This window comes from Entelurus aequoreus, linkage group LG13 (assembly GCF_033978785.1).
Source record: "Entelurus aequoreus isolate RoL-2023_Sb linkage group LG13, RoL_Eaeq_v1.1, whole genome shotgun sequence".
Lineage (NCBI taxonomy): Eukaryota > Metazoa > Chordata > Actinopteri > Syngnathiformes > Syngnathidae > Entelurus > Entelurus aequoreus.
In genome coordinates, this window is record NC_084743.1 from 30723134 (window position 1) to 30745553 (window position 22420).

General features: G+C 37.3%; 2 protein-coding genes across 4 annotated transcripts in view; both read left to right on the forward strand.

Moving 5' to 3' along the window:
* LOC133663294 (solute carrier family 35 member F5-like) overlaps window positions 1-2860 on the forward strand; it is a 36813-nt gene extending 33953 nt beyond the window's left edge. For 2 of the 3 annotated variants that reach the window (XM_062067666.1, XM_062067667.1), the window contains exon 15: window positions 1-2860. This exon is cut by the window's left edge. The gene's annotated coding sequence lies outside the window, so the exon portion shown is untranslated. The other variant, XM_062067665.1, reaches the window with a different exon arrangement.
* A 627-nt stretch (window positions 2861-3487) lies between these two features.
* Window positions 3488-21687, forward strand: LOC133663295 (interleukin-10 receptor subunit beta-like). The gene is made up of 7 exons (XM_062067668.1): window positions 3488-4275; window positions 4559-4682; window positions 8815-8993; window positions 11015-11169; window positions 14748-14898; window positions 17407-17540; window positions 20873-21687. Exons 1-7 carry the CDS (start codon window positions 4218-4220, stop codon window positions 20972-20974), a joined length of 903 nt encoding a protein of 300 aa, XP_061923652.1. The 5' UTR covers window positions 3488-4217; the 3' UTR covers window positions 20975-21687.
* The last annotated feature ends 733 nt before the right edge of the window (window positions 21688-22420 follow it).

A 22420-nucleotide genomic window follows, 5' to 3' on the forward strand; every position in this document is an offset into this window, starting at 1 on the left:
TACAGTTGAATATTAAAAGTACAGCGTAAAGAACAGTTCAGCTATTAGGGGAACACTGAAAGAAGTCTAAATATATCTCGCTAAATATATCTTGCGGCGCACCCCAGGGATAAATTATGGGACCAAAATTGTTTAATCTCTAAATAAATGACATTTGTAATGTTACAAAATAATTTAAGTTAGTATTATTTGCAGAAGTCAAGGCCATGTTTTTTTTAGGAGAGAACACACAGAAGCTAATACAAATATTAAAATTAATAAATTAAAGCAATGGTTTGACAAAAAAACAGGTTATCTCAGTAAAACTAAAATAATTATATTCGGTAACAATAGAAGACACATTTAAATACAAATAGACAGAGTAGACATTGAAAGGGTAAAATAAATCACATTTCTAGGTGTAATGATAGATGATCAAATGAACTGGCTGTATCACATGAAAAATACACTTGACTGCCGTTGCTTCTTAATGTGGGAATCTTTGGGCACCTCATGATTGGATTGCGATTCAGGAACTACAATTAAATAAAAAATCGATTACTGATGCAGCTTTAATTTATGTATATTGATGCAGTTTTACATTTGTTTTAGTTTCACTAAATAAGCCTTCATCACTTGCAACTTTTAAAAACAGCGCAAAACAGTTAAATGATTTCCTATTACATTTATTAAATTAATGGAAATGTGTACAAAACTGGAACATAAGTGCCCTAAAATAAGGAGCTGGTCAGATCTCTCGCAGTCAGACAAATTTTAGAACCCTCTGTATTACTTTATGTATATACATTCATTCATCCATTTTCTACCGCTTAAATGCACACCCACCTAATACGCTAATATATTTTTATTATATATTGTTTATAATATATCATGTAAAAGGGCTGTGCTCTGCACATGAATGCCATACATAAGTATTATTTCCAGCTGAGTGTAATTTTAATTAAAATAAACAAAGTGATGGATCTGTGTGGTCTTTACAAGGTACCACGACTGCCTTGCACATTGCACTGCACACATACAGTAGTTGACTTGTTTAAGACTTAAAAAGCAGGTGTTAATAAAAGACTTCCCTGCTGTAAGATGGTACATGATGTTGGTGGTGTTCAACCTCTTGTGTTAATAAAAAACACATTTTTATTTACACCAAATACATATTGTACTGATAACAGTACTACAAGTAACTACACTACAAGTTTCATTCACTAACCGTGTTACATAGAGAAGGGTAGCACGGTGCAAACAGAGGTTAGTGTTTGTGCCTCACAGTACGAAGGTCCTGGGTTCGATCCCTGGGCTTCTGTGTGGAGTTTGCATGGGTTCCCTCCATCTACTCTGTCATCCTCCCAACTTCAAAGGCCCTGATGAGGTGGCGATAGGCTTAGAGGGACGAGCGGTAGAAAATGGATGGATGGATGGATGGATGGGTTATTGAGAACATTAAAATCCAAAATATTGAAATTCAGTGATTTGGTGCAATTGCAAACAACATAAATTATGCAAAATTAGGCAAATACAACCCTCTACTCAAGAATGTACAACAATTCTCAACAAAAGTGCCATGTCTGTATTTAGCCTGACCAGGTGTTCCTCATCATTGCTCATAACCTGTTTTATGTACAGTATATTCCCTAGTCCTTCAGTCTTGTTCCAAGTTTGTTGCCATTCAGTCACGTCCTAGCCTTGTCAGAGTTTATATTGTTATCATTGTTACTGAACCTTGCCTCACGTCTCTGTTACCTCTGCCATTGTTTGGACTCTCTTCCTGTATATCGAGCCTTGCTTGGATTAAACCCACCTGTATCTGCTCTGCCAACTCTGCGTTTGAGTCCTCCTTCCATCGCCGAGCCTTGAGAGAACAAACCAGGACCCAGGGGAGTTGGCCTCACTTTGTCAAGCGCTCCGTAATCAAGGTCTGCGACTGGGGCACCAAGATGACCAGCTCTCTGCTTTAAGCAGCGGCCTTCAAAGTTTGATGGAGCGGCGAAGTTCCACGACAGACAGCTTGAGTGCTCAGCTCTGCGACCATGACAGCGACCTTTCATCCCGCTGGCAACCGCAATGGCTACCTGTTCACAGCTCCCACGACCAGAGTGGTTCTACTATAAATCTGGTAATGTACAGTCTTTTCTGACTCAATGAGAGTTGCATTTTGAGCTCCAAGCCACAGCTTTCCCGACGGACTGCACCCGAGTGGCGTCTGTTACCTCGCATCTGGCGAGCCGAGCAGCGGCTTGGGCTACCGCTGAGTGGAATCGGCAGTCTTCCACTTGCACAATTTACATGACGTTCGCCAAGGCAAGTGTTCCAGCGTCAACCACCAGGGAGGGAGGCGGCACGCTCCCTTTTGAAAATACATCAGGGCCAGCGTCTAGTTTGTGATTACGCCATTGGCGTCTGAAAGTGACTGGAACGCTCCGGCATTGCTCAACGTGTTCTTTATGGGATTGGCTGACCATATTAAAGACCAAATGATCCCGCTTTTAAATTGTATATTATATTTAACATTCAATATTTAAATTTCGATTTAACATATATTTAGATTTCACATTTGGATTTAGATTTAATGTTTAGATTTAGATTCAACATTTAGATATACAGTAGATTTACATTTACTTCACTGTTTATTTCTACCCTCAAGCAGGGGCGCCGAAAAGGGGGGGTAAAGGAGACGGATTCTAGGGGCCCATGATGGAGGGGGGCCCAGAGAGGCCCCTAATGATGATGAAATTATAATACAGGGGGCCCTGTAAAGATTCATGGGGCCCAAAATCCCTTGCGGCGCCCCTGCCCTCAAGTGTGAAGATAATGAGCTAAAAGTGAGCTAAATATTTTCTAAAAATGCTTCATAATATCACATGTTCAGCACATGCAATAAGGCAGGAGTCCCCAAACTTTTTGACTCGGGGGCCGCATTGGGTTAAAAAAATTTGGCCTCACACACATATATATACATATATCTATACACATACATATATATATATGTACATCTACATATATATACAGTATATATATATATATGTATATATATGTATATATATATATATATATATATATATATGTATACATACACAGTATATATATACAGTATATACACATATATATATATATATATATATATATATGTATACATACACAGTATATATATACAGTATATACACATATATATATATATATATATATATATATATATATATATATATATATATATATATATATATATATATATATATATATATATATATATATATATATTCATTCATTCCGAGAGCGATGATGTCATGTTATCAATGGGAAAATGCATTTTTAGACAGTATGATTTGCCTGAGCAGCTAGGAGACACTGAGAGTAACAAGCGGTAGAAAATGGATTACAATGGATACATTTAAAAAAATAATAATTAAAAGAAAAAACAAAAAAGTTTTTTTTTTGTTTGTTTGTTTTTTTTAACGTGGGACTTTCAGTGGGCCGGATTTTGGACGCTGGCGGTCCGCAGTTTGGGGACCCCTGCGAGGGAAGTACAAGGAAACCAGACGTTGGTTATGGCGGGCCAAATGGAGAATTTTTTTTACAAATATTTAAATTATTGGTATGTGTCATTAAATAATTAAATTGTAATTAAACACAAATGTGTTTTTAAATGTGTCATTAATTTAGTTAACTTACATTGAATTATTAATTGATTTAATTATTTCAAAATTTAATTCATTATTGATTTTTTTCATATTAATTTAATTACTCATTTAATTAATGACATTCAAGTATACAGTTAAATAGTTATTTACTTTTGTCCCATTTGGCCCTCCATAGTTAGCATGCCAATAGAAAATAGGCCCTGTCGGCCACCGTATTATTTCCCTAAAACTATGCAAATATTTGAGATCCTAGTAAGACACTTTTGGTGCTCCCCATCTGGCAACGCTGTGGCCACATCATGTCGTCAACACAGAACAGTAATCCTAAACTCAATTCCTTCCACTGATTCGAGTTTGGTTTTACGAGTCACTCACTCAAAGGAATCGGGTACTCAAGTTACTCATAAGGCACATGTGCAGAACTCGCGTATTCAGAGCAAGTTTTTTACACCCTGACGAGTTTTGAACGACTCGTTCATGACTCGCCCCTACCAACAACACCTGTGGACCAGGAAGTAAACGACTGGAAGCAACGCTCTCTTCACGCCTTATACACCGTTAGACTGATGAAAGTCATTCGTAGATATGTCCTCAAATTCTTTGAATGCTGTCCTGGTGTTCTTGATACTGAGTGGAAACCGAGGTAAATGAGTTGTTTTTGTATTGTAACATATTTCTTATCAGCCGAGGATCGAGCTCCGTGGTTTCGATTTCACTTGCGTACAAAGGTGGTGAATGTATTAAGATTAGAGAATTTCTACAAAATATTGTAACCAAGTGTACATTTATGATGACGTACCCCAGTTTTCAAACTATACAAAACATAAAACATATAGGCTATAGCCTATATGTGTTATGTCATGTATATATACATGTATGTGAATATAATGTCTTAGCATTGTGTAATCCTAATATACCTTGTCCAGTGGGTCTGGCTGTGCTCAACGCTCCAAGAAATGTCCGTCTAACTTCCATGAACATGAATTTGGTGCTGAGATGGGATTCACCTGAGGATAATACAAGTGGCATTCTGTACACCACTGAGTACAAGTAAGTCTCTTCTATTTAAGCACACAGCAACACACCATAATAACAATTTACATTGTAGGACATGTGCATTTTATATAGTGTCAATATGTCAGACTTCAAAGTCTTGGGTTACTGCAAGTCAATTTCCATCATCTATTAGGGATGGGTGATATAGCCTAAAACAGTGTTTTTCAACCACTGTGCCGCAGCACACTCGCGTGCCGTGAGATAGTCTGGTGTGCTGTGGGAGATTATGTAATTTCACCAAATTGGGTTAAAATATTTTTTGCCAACCAGTGCCGTATTTTCTGCACTATAAGGCGCACCGGATTATAAGGCGCACCTTCAATGAATGGCCTATTTTAAAACTTTGTTCATATATAAGGCGCACCGCATTATAATGCGCGTAGAATAGACGCTACAGTAGAGGCTGGGGTTACGCTATGCATCCATTAGATGGAGCTGCGCTAAGGGGAATGTCAACAAAACAGTCAGGTCAGTCAAACTTTATTAATAGATTACAAACCAGTGTTCTGACAACTCCGTTCACTCCCAAAATGAATAAACAGCTGTTTTATTATTTTCCCCGAGGTAAAGTCAGTGACGTGGTATTTTGTTTATATTTTAACAACAGCAAGGTATAACATGTAGTGCAACATTTATATCACATAGTGGAGGGGAACTTTTCCTCGATTCAATAAACACGTAAAAAACAGTCTGATACTGTTACGGTAAATCAAACGTTAGTGCAATCACAATATAGTAACACTCAAAATAGTGTAAAGCAATAACAATATATCAATAACTCAACGTTGCTCAAACGTTAATGTCACACAACACACAAAATAAACATGTAAAGCTCACTTTATTAAGTTATTCTTCATCCACGAATCCCTCAAATTCTTCTTCTTCAGTGTCCGAATCAAACAGTTCTCTCGCTGCTGCTCTATTCCCGTGTCCTACTGCGTGACTGATCGCCTTGAGTTTAAACACTGCGTCGTAAGCGTGTCTCTTAATACGAGCCATTTTGGGGTCTTTACATAAACACACAAATGGAAATGAAACGGCACGCCTCGCGCAGTCATATATCCCAGCATGCACCACGCGCTTCTTCTTCTACGGGGGAAGATGAATTCGGCGGCTGCTTACTGTAGTTGCAAGACCTGTTGTGGCTCAATATTGGTCCATATATAAGGCGCACCGGATTATAAGGCACACTGTCAACTTTTGAGAAAATTGGAGGTTTTTAGGTGCGCCTTGTAGTGCGGAAAATACGGTAATTATAATCCGCAAATAATGTGCCGTTGTTGAATGTCTGTACTGTTTCGAGCTTGGCAGAGTAACTGTGTAAGATTCTTCCATATCAGTAGGTAGTTAATTGCTTTGTAGATGTCGGGAACGACGACAATGGTTTGTCGTGATCACAATATGCAGGCGACAGCTGGAGACAGTGTGCAGGTAAAAAGGTATCTAATGCTTAAACCAAAAATAAACAAAAGGTGAGTGCCTCTTTAGAAAGGGCATTGAAGGTTAGGGAAGGCTATGCAGAATGAAACTAAAACTGAGCTGGCTGCAAAGTAAACAAAAACAGAATGCTGGACGAGAGCAAAGACTTACAGCGTGTGGAGCAGAGACGGCGTCCACAAAGTACATTCAAATATGACATGACAATCCACAATGTCCACACAAAGAAGGATAAAAACAACTTAAATAGTCTTGATTGCTAAAAACAAAGCAGGTGTAGGGACTAGCGGTCAAGGAAGACATGAAACTGCTACAGGAAAATACCAACAAAACAGGAAAAGCCACCAAAATAGGAGCGCAAGACAAGAACTAAAACACTTCGCACAGGAAAACACCAAAAAACTCAAAATAAGTCACGGAGTGACGTGACAGGTCGTGACAGTAGACCTTCCTTGAGACAAGAGCTATAGTGATGCATGGTGGGTGATGGTTTAAAGTCATACCCAACAATTGTGACAACGAATTTTTACAGTCAATATCGGCTGCTGAGTTTCATTTTTTTATGTTTTCTGCTGGTGGTGTGCCTCCGGAGTTTTTAAATAAAAAAATCGTGTCTTGGCTCAAAAAACGTTGAAAAACACTGCACCCTGTCTGGAGCCGCAAAAAATTAAAAGCCTTATATAAGTATTATTATAATGAAGGCAACACATGATGTAAGTGTCTATATTATTATTGTATAACATGTTGGTCGCAGGCAAGCAAAATGACACTGAGGCCATTGGAAACTTTGCACAAACAATCCCTCAAAATCCTTGACCGAAAACCACAACACCACCATCACTGTTTAGTTCTCCAAAAATATAGATTGTTAAATTTAGCTAACATTCAAAGATTAGCATCAATACGAATGGCCCCTCGAATCCTAAATAACACTGCACCAGCGCCACTTAAGCACTTTGTCCAGTTTACATCTGCTGTGACAACTAGAAACACACGAGCCTCCACCAGGGGGCAGTGTAGCGTACCCAGATGTAAAACCTCTTTTGCACAATCAGCCTTTTCATATAAAGCCATAAAGGAATGGAACGACCTCACAACAATCTTGAAAAGTCTAACAGATTACTCTTCATTCACAATTGAAGTTAAAAGGTGGCTTTGGAGCAATCAAAGCTGCTCACACGGTCACTAAGGTGGGCATTATGTTTGACACATCAACCTAATGTGTATTATATTTATCCATGAGAGCATTTTTATTGTAAATTGTGAGGTGTGTCTGTTAAAATCATGGTTGTTTTTACAAATGATGACAGATGTGAACAAAAGCATGTGTTGTCTTTGTGTGATGATGTAAATGAGGTGTGGTTGTATTGTATATTAAGTATGTGTACATGAAAGGGCATTTTAGGACTTTTCTTAATTTAAAAACATGCTATAGTATAGGGGCGGTATAGCTCGGTTGGTAGAGCGGCCGTGCCAGCAACTTGAGGGTTGCAGGTTCGATCCCCGCTTCCGCCATCCTAGTCACTGCCGTTGTGTCCTTGGGCAAGACACTTTACCCACCTGCTCCCAGTGCCACCCACACTGGTTTGAATGTAACTTAGATATTGGGTTTCACTATGTAAAAAGCGCTTTGAGTCACTTGAGAAAAAGCGCTATATAAATGTAATTCACTTCACTTCACTTCACTATAGTATGTTTTTATTGTCATAATTTTATTGCATGATTTTTGTATCCCTTGAATTTAGGTAGCCAGGGACTGCAGATGGAAATTAGCTATTTAGCTATAATCTGGTACAGAACATATCTGTCTTTGAGCTTAATGTTTCTGTGCATTGTCCCTTCAAATAAAGACTAAACTAAACTATATTAGCCTACTATCAAAGGCTGACGCAAATCTTCGTTGACAGAAATGTTGTATTTTAATTTTCATTTTACAAATTTTTGCAACATTGCAATCAATCAATGTTTATTTATATAGCCCTAAATCACAAGTGTCTCAAAGGGCTGCACAAGCCACAACGACATCCTCGGTTCAGATCCCACATAAGGGCAAGGAAAAACTCACAACCCAGTGGGATGTAAATGAGAATGACTATAAGAAACCTTACATTGGGAACATTGGAAATCATTAGTAAAATGGAGGCTTCTCACGGGATGAGATAACTTCTGGAAATTACTGGCTCAGAATGACCAAAGGTATACATGTGTGTGTCCAAGTTTAAGGAAACGGCAGGCTGTCTTCTTCTAATGGATGTATTACAATCTTTGCAAGCTGGGTAACAACTATGAGAAATGCAGCCAATATTACATACATATAATGTGTCATGAGACATGCAAATATAAATTAAATACACAGAGGACATAAGTAAAGGAAATTAAATGAGCCCAAATATACCTACAAACGAGGCATAAAGATGAAATATGTACATACAGCTATCCTAAATAGCATGTTAGCATCAATTAGCTTGAAGTCATGTGTCAAAAGGGTCAAAAACTAATTAAACAGGACCATGTAGTAAACTTCTGACCAGAACTGTGAATCAGGAGAGAAAGTCCAACTGGTTGGGCTCAAACAGCAGTTACTACATGACAATATGACATACCAGTAAACATAATAGACATGGATTTGATTTCTATAGTGCTTTTCTACACACTCAAAGAACTTAAAGTATTGATGTTTTCCCCACAGGACCTCCGTCGCAATGTACCATGTGGGTTGTGTCAACATTTCAACCCTTGAATGTGACTTCAGCAGCCTTAACATCCCCCTCAGTTTGTATGGAAGGTATACAGGCAGAGTGTGCGCACGGCGAGGGATGGATATCTCTCCTTGGGTGGAAAGTAACAATATTACCATGGACAATGATTGTAAGTCAATTGTATTATTGTGTCTTATGTCTATTTAGTTAAAAGTTAAACATATCCAATTAAAAGATGGTCTACTTAATCTTTAAAATGAGACACAGTGTCTTAAAAACAAATGTTTTACTCTTACACTAGTTTTCTCTAGTCTAAATGTTATGTTTCAGATGATTTTAGATTATTCAAATAGAAAGGACTCAATCATTAACAATGCAAATAATTTGTAAATCTTATAATTTATATATTGGTGTTTTACATTTTAATAACCAAAGTTTGAGTCTTTAAGGAGTTACTTTACCTCTCTCCCCCAAACCAAATAGCTGCCTTTGCAAATCTTGTTGATACAAAATAATGATGATAAAATAATGGCTATAACCCATATTATTCTTAATTATCCATACATCCAGCTAGTTGTCAAGAATGTCTCCACCCCTTGTCTTTTGCTTTATATGTGTAACGCATTGTAATAACATTTTTTGGATTGTAACATTTACCAATTAGAAAAAATACATACCATACTTTTTGGGCTATAGAGCGTACCAAATTTTAGAAGAAATAAATATTTTTACATATATAAGTCGCAGATATATACCGGTATGAAAGATTTTGTACAAGTTTATTCGCATACTTTAATTGTTTCCAAAAAGTGCTTGTCACACGCCAGTAAAATGGGAAGTCATGAAGTCATGATCACCTAAACAGACTCAATAACTCCACGGTGACGTTTTGGTGAATTGAAGAAACTGAAACAAATACAAAAATAATTATTTTGTAAGTTAATAATACAGACACAGACACTTGTAAACGTGTTAGATAATGCTAACAACGTTAGCTTAATTACATTATGATAGCATGTACAAATATGCATGAAAGCACTCCTACAGACATCACACATGGGACGGTCAAGTACGTTGTTTATTATACTGTAAAATTTACAGACGTTGCTTAGAGTGATGAATGAAAGAATCCTTTAGAGCAGAAACACTATAGGCGAATAGTGAACAAAAACGGGATAAACTTCCGGTTCAAGGCATGAAACAGGAAGTACATGTTCAACCCGCAGCACCTGCTGTGAGGAATCTTGTCCAAAAGATGGAGCCATAGCACAAACAATAACACACCTTTTAGGTGTCTGTGTTCTATTAAAACTATTTGTTGAATAAAAAACATTATGGTCGTTAGCAAAGAAAAATCAATGAATTAGCCGCACCGTTTTATAAGCCGCAGGGTTCAAATCGTAGGAAAAAAGTAGCGGTTTATAGTCTGGAAAATATGGTAGCTGCCCCCACTAGGCTACGTTCACAGTGTATGGTAGGATGTAAAATCCGATCTTTTTATGTATTTGTTCACATTACAAAAAAATTTGATGTCTAATGTGGATGCAATCTGCCCCACATGCAGCCATGACATTACACATGCTACAGTGTTTACAAAAGTAAACATGGCTCCAATTCAAGTAGGTCTCAGTCCTGGTGCATTTGTGGAAAATTCAAGGATTTTGCGCAATCAAAAATCAAGATTTTCTGAAAAAAATTAATGTGTGTAGAAGATTAGGAAGGAAGAGGGGAAGCATTTTGGCTCTTGCAGTTTGTGGAACGTGGGCGAGCGAATGGTGGAACATTGACATGAGTTCCTAAAACATATTATTTTTGCCTGTTTTTCTGCTTATTTGGCAACTAGTTATTTTGCAACAGTCTATTTTGGCGAAGGATAATGACACATCACTTTTTGATGACATATTGGTCGGATGAACGCGACCAAAGCTTTCAGGATGAGTCGCATTTGATACATATCCAATTTATATCCACATAGGAAAGAGACCTGGGTTGGATTTGAAAACAATGGAATTGCGCTGTACACTGACCTGCAGTGGGAATGTAGCCTAAGTAGGTGGTATTTGCAAAGAAGTCAATCAGGTCTACACTATTTGAGACACCTTATCATTGTCATTTTCATTTGTGTCGTATGACAATAAAGTTCCTTGAATTCTTAAAAATCCTAATTACATATTTTATTTTTTTCTTTAGCCATAATTGGGTCACCCAATGTCGTGCTATTTTCCAATGGGGCTACAATTGAAATTGCCATTAAAGATCCAGCGTTTGCAGTCTCAGAACTCAGGGATGTCTACAGCAGTGCTACTTACAACATCACTTACTGGAAAGATGGCCAGAACGAAAAGGTGAGGTCGTTATGCTTAGAATTGTGACTCATTGGTGAAGTGTGTTTTATGGACGAAAACACACTTCATTTTAATTCCAGTAATGCTGAAAATATATCAATATCAGCTTCAATAATACATGGCTTTTTTTAAAGGATAAATACAAATAGTTGCTTGCAAAAGACACTGACCCAAGACGTGCTGCAAAACATTTGACTTTTTAAAAATGGAGAAACTATGCTGGTTAGCCACCTGAAAAATAAAAAAGCACGAAACTGTCGCCACAGTTGCTCGCGGCACAATACTTATAGGTGAGTTTATAAACGCTGATGCTGTGACAACAGCCAACAACCCTACTATAGTTTCTACAACAACAAAGCAGACAACTTTGGACGTTTCTGCATGAAGTCTTTAGAGCTGAGATACTGTGAGCACTAAAATTCAAGTCATATGAGAAACGAGCCGTCTTTTCGCCACCATGTTACTTATCAGTTAAATTGCAGCGAAATGTACAAGTGAAAAATGTAATATCATGCAAAAGTTCATTCATGTCAGCAATTAAACTTCACACAACTTATCGTGATATAAATTAATTACAAGCAAAGTGAGATATGTATTTCTTATAATTTTGATATTGATGGAAGAACCCCAAATTTCCGGAAATTTAAAATTTTAGGTTTTTTTAAGCTGTAAGCCATAACTATCTAGCATAACAAACACCTCTGTGTTTTTATGCGGGATTAATTTGTGGCATATTAAACATAAGCCTGGTTGTGTTGTGGCTAATAGAGTATATATATGTCTTGTGTTTATTTACTGTTGTAGTCATTCCCAGCTGAATATCAGGTCACCCCTAGCTCTCACAGCATCTTCCCTATCTGAATCGCTTCCACTCCCCACTAGTCCTTCACTTGCACTTTCCTCATCCACAAATCTTTCATCCTCGCTCAAATTAATGGGGAAATCGTCGCTTTCTCGGTCCGAATCTCTCTCACTTCTGGCGGCCATCATTGTAAACAATAGGGAACTTTGCGGATATGTTCAATTGACTACGTCACGCTACTTCCGGTAGGGGCAAGCCTTTTTTTTTTTAATTAGATACCAAAAGTTGCGATCTTTATCGTCGTTGTTTTATACTAAATCTTTTCAGCAAAAATATGGCAATATCGCGAAATGATCAAGTATGACACATAGAATAGATCTGCTATCCCCGTTTAAATAAAAAAATTTCATTCCAGTAGGCCTTTAAAAATACTCTTACTGTCATTGGTGTCCCAACAATTTGTCTAGCAAATGGATTTACAGTATACGTGAGTTTGGACTAAATATGTTGGAACTGAAATATGAAAACATGTATCTAGGTGTGCCTGTATGGGGTTTTCTTTTGTTTTAGAAAGGCACTATCTATTTCACATGTGAACCTAATTCTCCTTACGATTCAAGGAACTTTATTGTCATACCAGCACGAAATTTAGTACCCGAGATCCCAGATTTAGCACAGTGAATACCACAAGAACAATAGTATTTATTTAATAATGTAGTATTAGTAGATATGGCCCGATCAGGGATTTATGCTGTCTATTCCAATACCGATACCAATCACATGTACTAACTGTAAATTGTTCTATTTATTTTTGGTGAGTACTATTGACAATTTAGAAATATCAACACAATATTTAAACTAGTTCCTTATTCTGTTGTATTACATACAAAAAAGTCATTAGCACACAATAACTAAAATTAAAGTAAAAACTACTAACCTACGACTTATTTAAAGTACCAGTAGAATGGAAAAACAACTTGACTTTATATGCTTAATTGGGTGTCATTTTATCCATTGAAACCGTTTCCAATTATATTTCAAATCCGCAAAGTATGTGGAAAAAAACGTCTAAAGACAGCCATTTTAAATATTCCGCTACGAATGTCTTTGGCAATTTCCATAGATTCGAGGTGGATGACGTCACGATGGGAACGCCTCTGCACGCTGACAATAACAGCAGATCAGTCATACTGGAAATATGCAAAAATTAGACAGAGAAGTGCTCTCTATCATTCACAATCTCTTTTAAAGACAAGAATACATTTGTTTTTCTTTTTTTATGCATTCTAGTCGTGAATAAATAAATAAAAAGTCTGTTTAGCACACAACTTTTAAAACTTGTAGCTCATCCTCCTTATATTCAGGCTAAACAATATAAGGTTCTGGATCATCATTTTTCCCAAAGAAAATGTTATTGGCTCTCACAAAATGATTAGCATTGTTGTTGGTGGGGAAGGGATCTTTGGTTCCTACCTCTACGACACGGATAACATCTATTTAGTCGTAAACTTTGTCTTTTGTTGGCATAGATCAGGTATACTGTATATGATATTAGCTTCAATATAGAGGCAACTTGTTTTTCCATTCTACTGGTACTTTAAATTATCTGTTTTTTGCCCTCAAAGTACTCTTGTGTACAGGGAAGTGTTTTCGGAATTTGCAAACATGAACAAAAACACCTAAAAAATGATTTTAAGAAAATTAAAAATTTCGACCTCGTCACTCTAGCATGCCTGCCCTTGTTTGCTCTCAATGTGTAACATGTTTAGTACCATCCTAATACTTGATATCAATGATACTTGATTTGCTGTCATAGAGGTATTTATTATTATCTTAGGGGAGTGTATCCACACTGTGTATAGTTATATACAAGCAACTGCTAGCTAGTCAACCAGAAGACTAAAAATAAATACACTGTCAGCCAGAAGAAATCGTCGCTTGTGATCGCCATTAAAAGGCATTAAATGGTAAATGGGTTATACTTGTATAGCGCTTTTCTACCTTCAAGGTACTCAAAGCGCTTTGACACTATTTCCACATTCACCCATTCACACACACATTCACACACTGATGGCGGGAGCTGCCATGCAAGGCCCTAACCACGACCCATCAGGAGCAAGGGTGAAGTGTCTTGCTCAACGACACAACGGACGTGATGAGGTTGGTAGAAGGTGGGGATCGTACAAGGAACCCTCAGGTTGCTGGCACGGCCACTCTCCCAACTCCGCCACGCCGTCCCATTAATTGGCAATGGCAATCGCATACATTTTCATAAAAATCGACCCAAGTATTAGTGTTACTATAATTTTGTTTCGGTGCTCCCATTGAGTATAAATCATTTATTTTGGTCATAGAAATTCAGTAAAATGTTTTGGAGAAGTCATGGAAAGTCATTGATAAAAGTGTTCGAACCCTGTAAATAGCAGATCCAAAGTATTAGTTTGTAAAGAGCATCAGCTTCTCTCGTTTTGAAATTTGTTATAGCAAACCCTATGATGATGATATCAACAGGAGACACTATAGAAATGTGGGTTCAAAAGTCACACAGTATCTCTGAAATATTTATTTTTGTCAGGTTTGATTTTATACTCAGTTATTTTACCATTTGAAAATGACAATGTAAGATTACATTTTAAAGACTAAAGCATATTCTATTTTCTGATCAGCTAAAAATGTTGTCTGCTTATAAGTTCCCTCTTTTTTTTTTCCTTCCCCTATACTGGCTTTATCATCAGCGGTAGATTTAACCAACTCCACACTTCTTTGCTTCTCACAGGCAATAAGCATAATCAATGTACTGCAAAACAGAGTGGTTTTGAACAAACTGGACCCCTGGACTAAGTATTGTGTTAAGGTCCAAATCAATGCAGAGGGGAACTCCAAGGTCAGCAAACCAAGCAGTACTGTTTGTGAGAGCACCACCACTGGTTAGTGTCTTTTTTTCTGCATATACTGTATATCAAGTTCTTTATTTTTTGTTTTTTATATATATATGTTTAACTAGGGCAGTGATTCTCAAATAGTGGGTCGTAAATGTCAGAGAGCTGAGTTTTCAACACTTCTTGTTCATTGTCTCCATCTCAAAAATATGTTAGTTGAATTCAATTCTATGGTTAAGGTGGCCAGAGTCTTTTATTTTGCAAATCTTATAACCGCCAATTAAAGAAATCCAAGGGTCGTTTTGGACACCATAAATTACATTACTGTTGCACAACCACTAGTTCCACCTTTGTCTTCTGATAAGGACTGCAGTGATTTGTTTGATGTTTTTGCCAGTTGCCAATGTCGAGGCCAATTCAATACCACCATCCATCTATTCCCTATTTATTCCATCCCAACAACAGACATTTTTTGATCAGTTCTCACCCGTTTCCTTAGACGACTTAGCAGATCTTGTGCATACAATGAAGATTTCTTCTAGTCCATTAGACATCCTGCTCACAACTGTGTTAATTTTAGCACTAGTGGTATATCCCTGCTCTTCATAATCAATTGTTCACTGGTTTCCATTTGTGTTCCATCCAACTTCAAACAGGCAGTTATTTAGCCTCTTCTCAAAAAGCCAAACTTTGACCCCTCCGTTCTTAGCAACTTTTGGCCCATCCTTAAGCTGCCCTTTCTGTCTAAAATTTCTTAGAAAAATTGTGGGAAAACCAGTTAGTCTCAGCTTTAAATCAACACAATATCTTTGATACATTTCAGTCCAGTTATCGTCAGTTACATTTCACAGAAACTGCTCTACTCAGGGTCTCCAATGACATCATTAACAATACTGTTTCTGCTTGATGTCAGTGCGGTCTTTGACACTGTTGACCATCAAATCCTTGTGGACCGGCTGAAGGACTGGGTGGGCTTTTCAGGGAAAGCCTTCCAATGGTTTAAATCATATTTGGTTGATAGATCTTTATCTATGGCTGTTGGCCCTCTTAAGTCAGTGTCTGTCCCTCTCTCTTGCGGTGTGCCCCATGGTTCAGTTTCGGGGCCTATCCTTTTTACCCTATACATGCTTCAACTCAGGGATGTCATTAGACATTTTGAAGATATCTCATACCACATGTACGCTGATGACCTTCAGTTATATTTCTCATTTAACTCTGATAGACCACATGAAATGAATATGCTAAATGATTCTCTGACTAAAGTTAAAGACTGGATGGCTAATAATACTCTTCAGCTGAATGCTGCCAAAACTGAAGTGTTAATTATTGCCCCTGACACTGCACTGTACTCAATGGCCAAGTACCAGCTTCCTTGATAGATCTGTCTTTTTCACTGTAATGTTAGGTCACTGCGGTCTGCTCACCGCTTTCTGCTTTTTGTACCTCGTGCAAAATGTAAAAGTAAAGGTGATAAAGGCTTTGAGTCAGTTTCCCCTAAATGGTGGAATGCACACCCTTATGAGCCGAAAGCTGTGTTTTCTGTTGACATTTTTGAAAGCCAGTTAAAACACATTTAAGTGTGCATTCCTATAATATTCAATTGCATTTTTTAATTCTATTTATTAATTTTATTATCATATTTATATTTTATTTTGCAATGTTTCTGTTATTGCATTGTGTTGTATGTTGGTTTTGATTGTTGTATTTTAACCATGTGAAGCACTTTGAGCTATCTTTGTGAGAAGTGCTATATAAATAAAATTACTTACTCAACAAAAATGATTTTGACACCCCTGTAATAAGGTGATTATTTAAGAATATACAGTAACTCACACAGTACTTTGTACAAATATATATTAGTAGTTAGTATTAGTAATAAAGTTGTAAATATTGGTAGGAATTCAATTAAGGGGGTCATGTAAAAACACTGTCCCTGACACAGGTAATTTATTAAATAAAATCATTGGCTTTTGTGTCTTCAACCGTCCACATGCGTCCTTCACCGGTTGCTTTTTTGTGCACTTACCTACTACACTACTTTTATGTTTTGCCCAAAAAAAAAGTTTTTTAACTGCTGCCTCCGCATCCTAGAGTCCAGACTAACACCACCAAACACAGTAATCGTAATAGCTTAAGCTGCTCTTACTGTATGTGTGGTTGCTGCGTAACATTACAATGCATGTTTATGGGACATCTGCTTTGGTTCTTGTGGTTATGGCACTCCTTAGAGGCGTGGCCTTTAGTCCTTTTTACAGAGACTGGCGCATGCAAAGAAAGACTGCTCTGATGACCGATTGATTATTGTATACAAGATCAATGTGGTTTACAATTGAAGAGTCAAAATTAAGGTGTCAACATACATTTTAAAACTCTAGTTTCAACCAATTTTATGTAAGCAATTCAATAGTGGAAATAAATGTGTTTATTATTAAGCAAAACAACTTTAGAGTAGACTTTCCCAGATTCAAAATAAGATATGTGCTTTTTTTTCTCCTCCTTTTAGTCGTCATTCATGTTTGTGGTAATAAACAAATATGTGCTTTGTTCTTTACACAGAAACGAAATCTCAATGGGTGCCAGCAGTGGTCACATTTTTCATCATGACCTTGACAGCAACTCTTGTGGGGATTGCAGTGGTTTATAGAAAAATGATTTCCCATCTTCTTTGTCCACAAGATGCTCTGCCTTCGGTGTGTATGTTTTTTTTTTTGTATAGCAAGTAGTAGATACTGAACAGAGCTGTGTATATAGCAAGTAACTTAATGTCTGGCAGACAATACTTTCACATACTGTACATGTATACCTCTACATTTGGGAGAGAGCCAATAACATTTACGAAACCACTGTCTATTCCGATATGATTTGACTAATTTTCTGTCACAACTCATCACCTTATCACAGTCGTCCTACATAGTGGGGACACATGTCAGGCTTGAGACCTGTCCTTCAGCAGTGAAAGGGTTTATCTGCAGCTCAGAGTCTACGAAAAGTCATTAACACGAAAATACAGTGTCTTGAAAAAGTATTCATACCCTTTCAACTTTTCCAGGTTTTGTCATGTCACAACCACAATTGGATATTTGGGGATTTTACATGAAAGACCTACAAAAACCGGCACAAAATGTGAACTGTAAGGTGTTTAAAGCTCTGGAAATCTAATGCCCCAACCCTACTTTTATCGTCGCCTCAACTTAATTCCTGACCTGTTTGGACTTCATGATGTTGTTTGCTCCCTAATATTCTTTTATTAAAGCTCAAAGGCTACCAAAGAACAACTATATTTGTACTGAAATTAGATTAAGGCTATCTTCGACTAATCTTTTTAGTCAAATCAGATTTTTTTTTGACATGCCCGAACTGTTACCACACTTTGGATTTAATATTCGAGGATGCATTGTTAGTAAACTCTTTCGGTGCTGTCTTCCCTGTTGTTCTGTTGCTGTCAGTCGCAAACAGGAGCGTTACTCTCCTATTAACGTCATCACAGAAGTCTCGCAGGATTAGAGCGGCGATATTTTGTAGCAGAGCTCCCATCAACTGATTCGAAACTTTCCAACTGGACATCGACCAATCTATACTAGGTATAGATCGATCCAGAGGCTCACCAAACAATGTATGCATATCTTTAAAGTTGAAATCGTTTTTGGATTTGTAACAATTCATTTTTACACCCCTAATACATACATACATACATACAGATATATATATATATATATATATATATATATATATATATATATATATATTGTTGCGTTTGACCAGATGTTCCTCCAAGTGGGATGTAAAACGCTGGTCAGTCCCAAGTTACTTAGATGACACATAAACTGATCTCGAATATACACCAATCACAGAATAGGTATTTTCTAATTTTATTGTCAAATATTTGAGAATAGAGACCAGCCTCGAACAACACATCCAAATGCGTAGCCCAAGTTGATCTGGCATTCCACAGGCCAAAAGCAACTCTTTTCACACAAAGAAAGCCCCCATTTCCCCCCCCCCCTCCTCCCAACACTGATAAGAAGAGAGACTTGGGGGTTGTGTTCACATTCCTGATGGTTTACGACCCTATCTAACCAGGCAATCTGAAGACAAAGAGAAACTAGTATACAGAGTAAAATTAAGGAAAAAAATGAGCTGATTCAAACATGATTATGAATAAAGAAATAGCTCTTAAACATATGCATTATCTACAATATATATATATATATATATATATATATATATATATATATATATATATACATACAAACCCTGTTTCCATATGAGTTGGGAAATTGTGTTAGATGTAAATATAAACAGAATACAATGATTTGCAAATCATTTTCAACCCATATTCAGTTGAATATGCTACAAAGACAACATATTTGATGTTCAAACTGATAAACTTTTTTTTTTTTGCAAATAATCATTAACTTTAGAATTTGATGCCAGCAACATGTGACAAAGAAGTTGGGAAATGTGGCAATAAATACTGATTAGGTTGAGGAATGCTCATCAAACACTTATTTGGAACATCCCACAGGTGTGCAGGCTAATTGGGAACAGGTGGGTGCCATGATTGGGTATAAAAACAGCTTCCCAAAAAATGCTCAGTCTTTCACAAGAAAGGATGGGGCGAGGTACACCCTTTTGTCCACAACTGCGTGAGCAAATAGTCAAACAGTTTAAGAACAACGTTTCTCAAAGTGCAATTGCAAGAAATTTAGGGATTTCAATATCTACGGTCCATAATATCATCAAAAGGTTCAGAGAATATGGAGAAATCACTCCACGTAAGCGGCATGGCCGGAAACCAACATTGAATGACCGTGACCTTCCATCCCTCAGACGGCACTGTATCAAAAACCGACATCAATCTCTAAAGGATATCACCACATGGGCTCAGGAACACTTCAGAAAACCACTGTCACTAAATACAGTTGGTCGCTACATCTGTAAGTGCAAGTTAAAGCTCTACTATGCAAAGCGTAAGCCATTTATCAACAACATCCAGAAACGCCGCCGGCTTCTCTGGGCCCGAGATCATCTAAGATGGACTCATGCAAAGTGGAAAAGTGTTCTGTGGTCTGACGAGTCCACATTTCAAATTGTTTTTGGAAATATTCGACATTGTGTCATCCGGACCAAAGGGGAAGCAAACCATCCAGACTGTTATCGACGCAAAGTTCAAAAGCCAGCATCTGTGATGGTATGGGGGTGCATTAGTGCCCAAGAAATGGGTAATTTACACATCTGTGAAGGCACCACTAATGCTGAAAGGTACATACAGGTTTTGGAACAACATATGCTGCTATCTAAGCGCCGTCTTTTTCATGGATGCCCCTGCTTATTTCAGCAAGACAATGCCAAGCCACATTCAGCACGTGTTACAACAGCGTGGCTTCGTAAAAAAAGAGTGCGGGTACTTTCCTGGCCCGCCAGCAGTCCAGACCTGTCTCCCATCGAAAATGTGTGGCACATTATGAAGCGTAAAATACGACAGCGGAGACTTCGGACTGTTGAACGACTGAAGCTCTACATAAAACAAGATGGGAAAGAATTCCACTTTCAAAGCTTCAACAATTAGTTTCCTCAGTTCCCAATCGTTTATTGAGTGTTGTTAAAAGAAAGGGTGATGTAACACCGTGGTGAACATGCCCTTTCCCAACTACATTGGCACATGTCGCAGCCATGAAATTCTAAGTTAATTATTATTTGCAAAAAAAAAAAAAAGTTTATGAGTTTGAACATCAAATATCTTGTCTTTGTAGTGCATTCAATTGAATATGGGTTGAAAAGGATTTGCAAATCATTGTATTCCGTTTATATTTACATCTAACACAATTTCCCAACTCATATGGAAACGGCGTTTGTAGATAAAAGTAGTGTTCATGTATGAGTGCTGAGTTTAAACTCCCCTGGAGAGCAGGGAAACCTGTGAAACAGACCTGTAGGGATGAAATAGCCTCTGTGTGTTTTATCCTGACCTAAGGATTAACTGCACCTCATTTACCCTGACCTGTTTGCTGTTTCTTTCCAGCCTCTATTGGCAACCTCCAACTCGTCCCACGACTGGGACATGCAGATCTCTCCCAATCCTGAGGAGATGTACAACTCAGTCAGAGTCATTGCAGTTCAGTAGTCTATGAAGTAAAAGGGAGGCCTTGGAGGAAGTGATGGCCATCTTCTGCAGGAAGCGTGATCCTAAAGTACCATCCTTGTGATATGATATATAGCGGCTCAAGGGACCACTAAAAAACCTTCTACACACCTATCAAGAGACACACTAGTATGCTACATTTGGTTAAAAATGGCAGCAAGACAAAGCAGCAAACCATTTCCACCCCTAAAAAGCTAAAGTCTGCAGTGTGGGAACATGTTGGTACTTAAAAAAGAACCAGGGAGTCATTGATGTCGATGGTTCACCCATTAGCAAAACCTGCCAAAGGAAGTTGCTGCTAAAGAGTCCAATACGTCGGCGTGTAATGGTGCATTACACGCCAAAGTAAAGGAAATACATAATAACTGAGTTAATTTATGTAAATGGAAAGTTACTTCATGAAGAATTGAGTTGGTAAAGAGTTAAATATAAACATGTTACATGTCACTTGCAATCAATAAGTGTTGAGTCAGTTCAGTGTAAACAAACAGCAACAGGTACTCCTGTCAAAAGGCTTCATTCAGTGGCCATTTAATGTTAGAGATTACTTTTTCCTGTCTGTGTTGATAAACTATATGCATTATAAATTAATATACTGTAGCAAGTAGGGGTGTGGGAAAAATCGATTCGAAATCGAATCGCGATTCTCACGTTGTGCGATTCAGAATCGATTCTTATTTTTAAAAAAGCGATTTTTTAAATTTTTTTTTTTTTTTTTTAAATTAATCAATCCAACAAAACAATACACAGCAATACCATAACAATGCAATCCAATTCCAAAACCAAACCCGACCCAGCAACACTCAGAACTGCAATAAACAGAGCAATTGAGAGGAGACACAAACACGACACAGAACAAACCAAAAGTAGTGAAACAAAAATGAATATTATCAACAACAGTATCAATATTAGTTACAATTTCAACATAGCAGTGATTAAAAATCCCTCATTGACATTATTATTAGACATTTATAAAAAAAATTCAAAAAAGAACAATAGTGTCACAGTGGCTTACACTTGCATCGCATCTCATAAGCTTGACAACACACTGTGTCCAATATTTTCACAAAGATAAAATAAGTCATATTTTTGGTTCATTTAATAGTTAAAACAAATGTACATTATTGCAATCAGTTGATAAAACATTGTCCTTTATAATTATAAAAGCTTTTTACAAAAATCTACTACTCTGCTTGCATGTCAGCAGACTGGGGTAGATCCTGCTGAAATCTATGTATTGAATGAATAGAGAATCCTTTTGAATCTTGGCAAAAATCTTAGCCACACGATTATCAAATGTAATAGGAAATTTAATTCATACTGACCAAACTGGCTTCATGGAAGGTCGACAATCTTCAGACAATACAAGGAAATTGTTTAATGTTATTTACTATGCTAGAAGTCTCCCTTATCCCACAGCAGTATGTA